Source organism: Eriocheir sinensis, unplaced genomic scaffold (assembly GCF_024679095.1).
Source record: "Eriocheir sinensis breed Jianghai 21 unplaced genomic scaffold, ASM2467909v1 Scaffold706, whole genome shotgun sequence".
Classification (NCBI taxonomy): Eukaryota; Metazoa; Arthropoda; class Malacostraca; order Decapoda; family Varunidae; genus Eriocheir; species Eriocheir sinensis.
In genome coordinates, this window is record NW_026112061.1 from 1 (window position 1) to 4855 (window position 4855).

At 44.6% G+C, this 4855-nt stretch overlaps 1 protein-coding gene across 1 annotated transcript; it reads left to right on the plus strand.

Annotated features, from left to right (window-relative positions):
• Nucleotides 1–2565: 2565 nt before the first annotated feature.
• LOC126994021 (uncharacterized) lies at nt 2566–4558 on the plus strand (the record flags this gene model as incomplete). The annotated part of the gene is given in 1 exon segment (XM_050853267.1): nt 2566–4558. A coding segment is annotated over 1 exon segment (1155 nt), but the record flags the coding sequence as incomplete, so codon positions are not given.
• Between the last annotated feature and the right edge of the window lie 297 nt (nt 4559–4855).

Here is a 4855-nt window from a genome sequence, read left to right on the forward strand (position 1 = left end):
TTCCTTCCTTCAGTAGTAGTAGTAGTAGTAGTAGTAGTAGTAGTAGTAGTAGTAGTAGTAGTAGTAGTAGTAGTAGGAGGAGGAGGAGGAGGAGGACTAACATTTCCATTCATTTTTTCCTTCCTTCAGTAGTAGTAGTAGTAGTAGTAGTAGTAGTAGTAGTAGTAGTAGTAGTAGTAGTAGTAGTAGTAGGAGGAGGAGGAGGAGGACTAACATTTCTATTCATTTTTTCCTTCCTTCAGTAGTAGTAGCAGTAGTAGTAGTAGTAGTAGTAGTAGTAGGTTAGCAGTATTAGTAATTAGTAGTAGTAGTGGTAGTAGTAGTAGTAGTAGTAGTAGTAGTAGTAGTAGTGGTAGTAGTAGTAGTAGTAGTAGTAGTAGTAGTAGTAGCAGTAGTAATAGTAGTAGTAGTAGTAGTAGGAGGAGGAGGAGGAGGAGGAGGAGGAGGACTAACATTTCCATTCATTTTTTCCTTCCTTCAGTAGTAGTAGCAGTAGTAGTAGTAGTAGTAGTAGTAGTAGTAGTAGTAGTAGTAGGAGGAGGAGGAGGAGGACTAACATTTCCATTCATTTTTTCCTTCCTTCAGTAGTAGTAGCAGTAGTAGTAGTAGTAGTAGTAGTAGTAGTAGTAGTAGTAGTAGTAGTAGTAGTAGTAGTAGTAGTAGTAGTAGTAGTAGTAGTAGGAGGAGGAGGAGGAGGAGTAGGACTAACATTTCCATTCATTTTTTCCTTCCTTCCTTTCTCCCTTTTCTTCTTTTCTCTCCTCCTCCTTTCCTTCTCTCTCTCTTCCTCTAATTCATCTCCCTCCCTTCCATCCTTCCTTCCTATTCTCTTCCTTCCCTTTCTTTATTTATCTCCATCCTTCCTATATATCCTTCCATTCATAAGAACATAAGAACATAAGAACGCAGGAGTCTACAAGAGGCCGGTAGGCCTGTACGAGGCAGCTCCTTTGACCCTAAGCTCCCGTGTATCTAACCCCGCCTAATATCGCTGTCCATGAATTTATCTAGTCTATTTTTGAATGTGACAATTGTATTGGCACTCACCACATGACTGCTAAGCCTATTCCACTCATCCACCACCCTGTTAGTAAACCAATTTTTCCTATGTCCCTGTTGAATCTGAATTTATCCAGTTTAAACCCATTACTTCGTGTCCTACCCGGTTCTCTTACCAACAAAACCTTATGAATGTCTCCCTTATTAAAGCCCTTCACCCATTTATAAACCTCGATCATGTCTCCACGCACCCTTCGCCTTTCTAGAGAATGCAAGTTTAACTGTTTGAGTCTTTCCTCGTATGGCAAGTTTCTCAACCCCTGAATCATCTTAGTCATCCTCCTCTGCACCGATTCTAACATTTTGATATCCATTCTATAGTAGGGTGACCAGAACTGAACCGCATAGTCAAGATGAGGTCTAACTAATGCTAAATATAGTTTGAGGAAGACTTCGGGGCTTCTGTTGCTTACGCTCCATGAAATAAATCCCAGTACCCTATTAGCTCGATTTCTAGCTTGAATGCACTGTGCCCTTCGACGGAGATCAGAGCTCACTAAGACTCCTAAATCCCTCTCGCACCCAGACCTGCTTATGAGAGTGTCATTTAAGCAATAGTTATGTGAGGGGTTGTTCCTACCTACACTCAGAATACTGCACTTCCCTACAATGAACTCCATCTGCCATTTATCTGCCCAGTCATACAATCTGTTGAGTTCACCTTGGAGAATACTAGCGTCCCGATCCGACTCAATTACTCTACCGATCTTGGTATCATCTGCAAATTTACTAACATCACTACTAATTCCTGTATCTATGTCATTGATATAAATAATAAACAAAAGTGGACCTAATACCGAACCTTGTGGGACCCCACTCGTAACACATCCCCAGTCAGATCTTTTACCATTGATTTGCACTCTTTGCTTCCTATTGCTAAGCCACGCCTTGACCCAGTTCAAAACTTTACCCTCTACTCCGTGAGCCTGTAATTTAAGCAACAGTCGTTGGTGAGGAACTTTGTCAAACGCTTTACTAAAATCAAGATAGATTACATCATAATTTTCATCTCTGTCAACCGCCTCAAATACTTTATTGTAGAAAGACAAGAGATTGGTGAGGCATGACCTACCTTTTGTGAACCCATGCTGCGAGTCGTGAATTAAGCTATGTTTATCTAAATGCTCCCGAATGTTCCTGGCTATTATGGACTCCAGCATCTTGCCTATAACCGATGTTAAGCTAATTGGGCGATAGTTTGAAGCAGCTGACCTGTCCCCCTTTTTTAAAAATCGGCGTCACATTAGCTACTTTCCATAGGCTCGGCACATAGCCAGTATTTACCGACATCTTAAAGATGTCGGTTAGTGGGTCACTGAATACATCACCTAATTCCTTTAATACCCTCGGAAATATCCCGTCAGGACCTGGCGACTTGTTCTTCTTAAGCATTCCTTCCCTTCCATATCCTACATCCAAATCCCTCCTTTCCTCTCCTTCTCTCTCCTTTCCTAACCTTTCATCTCCCCATCCAAATATCCTACAAAATATCCTTCTCTCCTACAGGTGGCCGTACCCTTGGCTGTCGTGGTCGCCCTGTACAGCATCCTATTAGTCCTGGCCATAAGGATGCATAAGGCTCGCTATGGAGGATCCTACACTGTCAGGGAATCCGCGAGGTCATCAAATTTCAGACTCTCCTTCATGTCCAAGAAATCACGAGTGTCCTTCAATACCACCAAGACCTCAATCTCCTCCTCCTCTTCCACCTCCTCCACTTCAAAGGCCAGCAGGAGGAGGACAAGGAGGCAGGAGATGGAGGCGCATAAGGTGGAGTTGAGGCGAAGAGATGGTGTTGATGGTGTTGTCACTGGTGGTGTTACTGGTGGTGGTTTTAAGTCATCACCTCTGGCTAAGATTTCCGAGAGCGCGGAGTTGATTGACCGGACGGAGAATGGTGGTGAAAGTGGTGGTGATAGAAGTAGTGGTGGTGGTGGTTGTGGTGTTGAGCTGTCATCACCACCACCACCACTAAAGCCTGGCCCTGGACATAACGCCGTTCCCCAAGGAGACATCCATACCCCTGAGAATCCTACACCTCCTACGAAGGATACCACAGGGGAGGATGCACGCGCTCCTACACCCTCCCCTGGACCACCGCAAGCCCTGGAGGAAGAGGAGGAAGACATCGGAGGGGAAGAAGAGGAGGAAGAGAAGGAGGAGGAGGAGGAGAAGGAAACAGATATTGCAACCCAGAACCCGTACAACGGCATCCCGAAGGAGAAGAAGGAAGAAGAGGAGGAAGATGCAACCACTACCGATGAAGAGGAAGGAGGAGGAGGCCAAGGGAAGAAGAAGAAGGGGAAGGAGGGGAAATTGGGGGCAATGTTCCCTTCTAAATACATGAACCGGGTGATGACGGACACGCGTGACAAGATGCTGTTCCTGAAGAAGTGTCGCGCGGTCAAGACAGTCCTGCTCATCCTAGTGTCCTTCTCCGCAACCTACGTCCCCTTCGTCGTCGGCTCCCTCGTCTACAGCGCCCAGAAGGAGAAGCGCCCATGCCTTCTACACCTCCTGAATACCCTTCTGTACTGCGCTGTCGTGGCTAACTCCCTCGCCAACCCCTTGATCTATGCCTACGGTTATAGTCAGTTCAGGATCAAGGCAAAGAGATTCAAGGGAGTGTTCGCGAGAGAGAAAAAGCGATCATACACCTAGCAGAGTCCATTGTAGTAGTAGTAGTAGTAGTAGTAGTAGTAGTAGTAGTAGTAGTAGTAGTAGTAGTAGTAGTAGTAGTAGTAGTAGTAGTAGTAGTAGTAGTATGGTGTCAAAATGTATACGAAATAAGATCAATTGTTAGTTCGTAAGGACAAATTAGTTTATAAATTATGTGTGTGTGTGTGTGTGTGTGTGTGTGTGTAAATAATCTTTTAATACAACCACAAAGACATTTAATTTTCCTTCCTGAGCCACGCCAGTCCTCGTCGACAGACCGACTTGGTCGATTAGATTTCGATCGCCGATAGAGTCGGTCTGTCGGCATCATGGCCTTTGGCAAGGGCCCGTGCTCCCTCGTGCAGGGAGGGAGCAATCTTCAACAACAATAGCAACAACAACAACAACAGTTGATGAAATAGGAGACGAGATATGGACGCGTTAACAGAGACAACCTAACTTTACCTAACCTTACCTTACGTTCACAACAGTAACTTCAAACAGACACTTTCAACAGGGATTTCCATTGACATTGACGTTCTCTTTTTCTCCCGCTTGTCCCCCGCGCCGCGTTTTCTATGGGGTGATTTAGTACTGCTGGTTTGTTGGGTGCACTTACGTATTTTGTGTTGTGTTAAGTAATTCACCCAACGAAGCCTTAGAATACAAGACAATGAGACAAACCATCTCTGTACTCATCGCTATATCTCTCTTATTTCTCCCATTTCTCTCTATCTCAACGTCTCCACAGGCTTAACAAACTCTCTAGAGCAATTTCCTTGGCCTGAGAGCACGTGTAGATGTCTTGAAATACAGGAGAACGAGGAAAATACAGAAGGATTTTGATCACCACCACCCCCGACCTCGTCACTCAAACTCTGTACTCATCGCTATATTTCCCTTACTTCTCGTATTTCTCTCTATCTCAACGTCTCCACAGGCTTAACAAACTCTCTAAAGCAATTCCCGGAGCCTGAGAGCACGTGTAAATGCCTTGAAATCCAGGAAAATGAGGAAAATATAGGAGTTTGACCACCACCACCCCCGACCTCGTCACTCAAACTATCTCTGTACTCATCGCTATATCTCTCTTATTTCTCCCATTTCTCTCTATCTCTACGTCTCCACAGGCTTAACA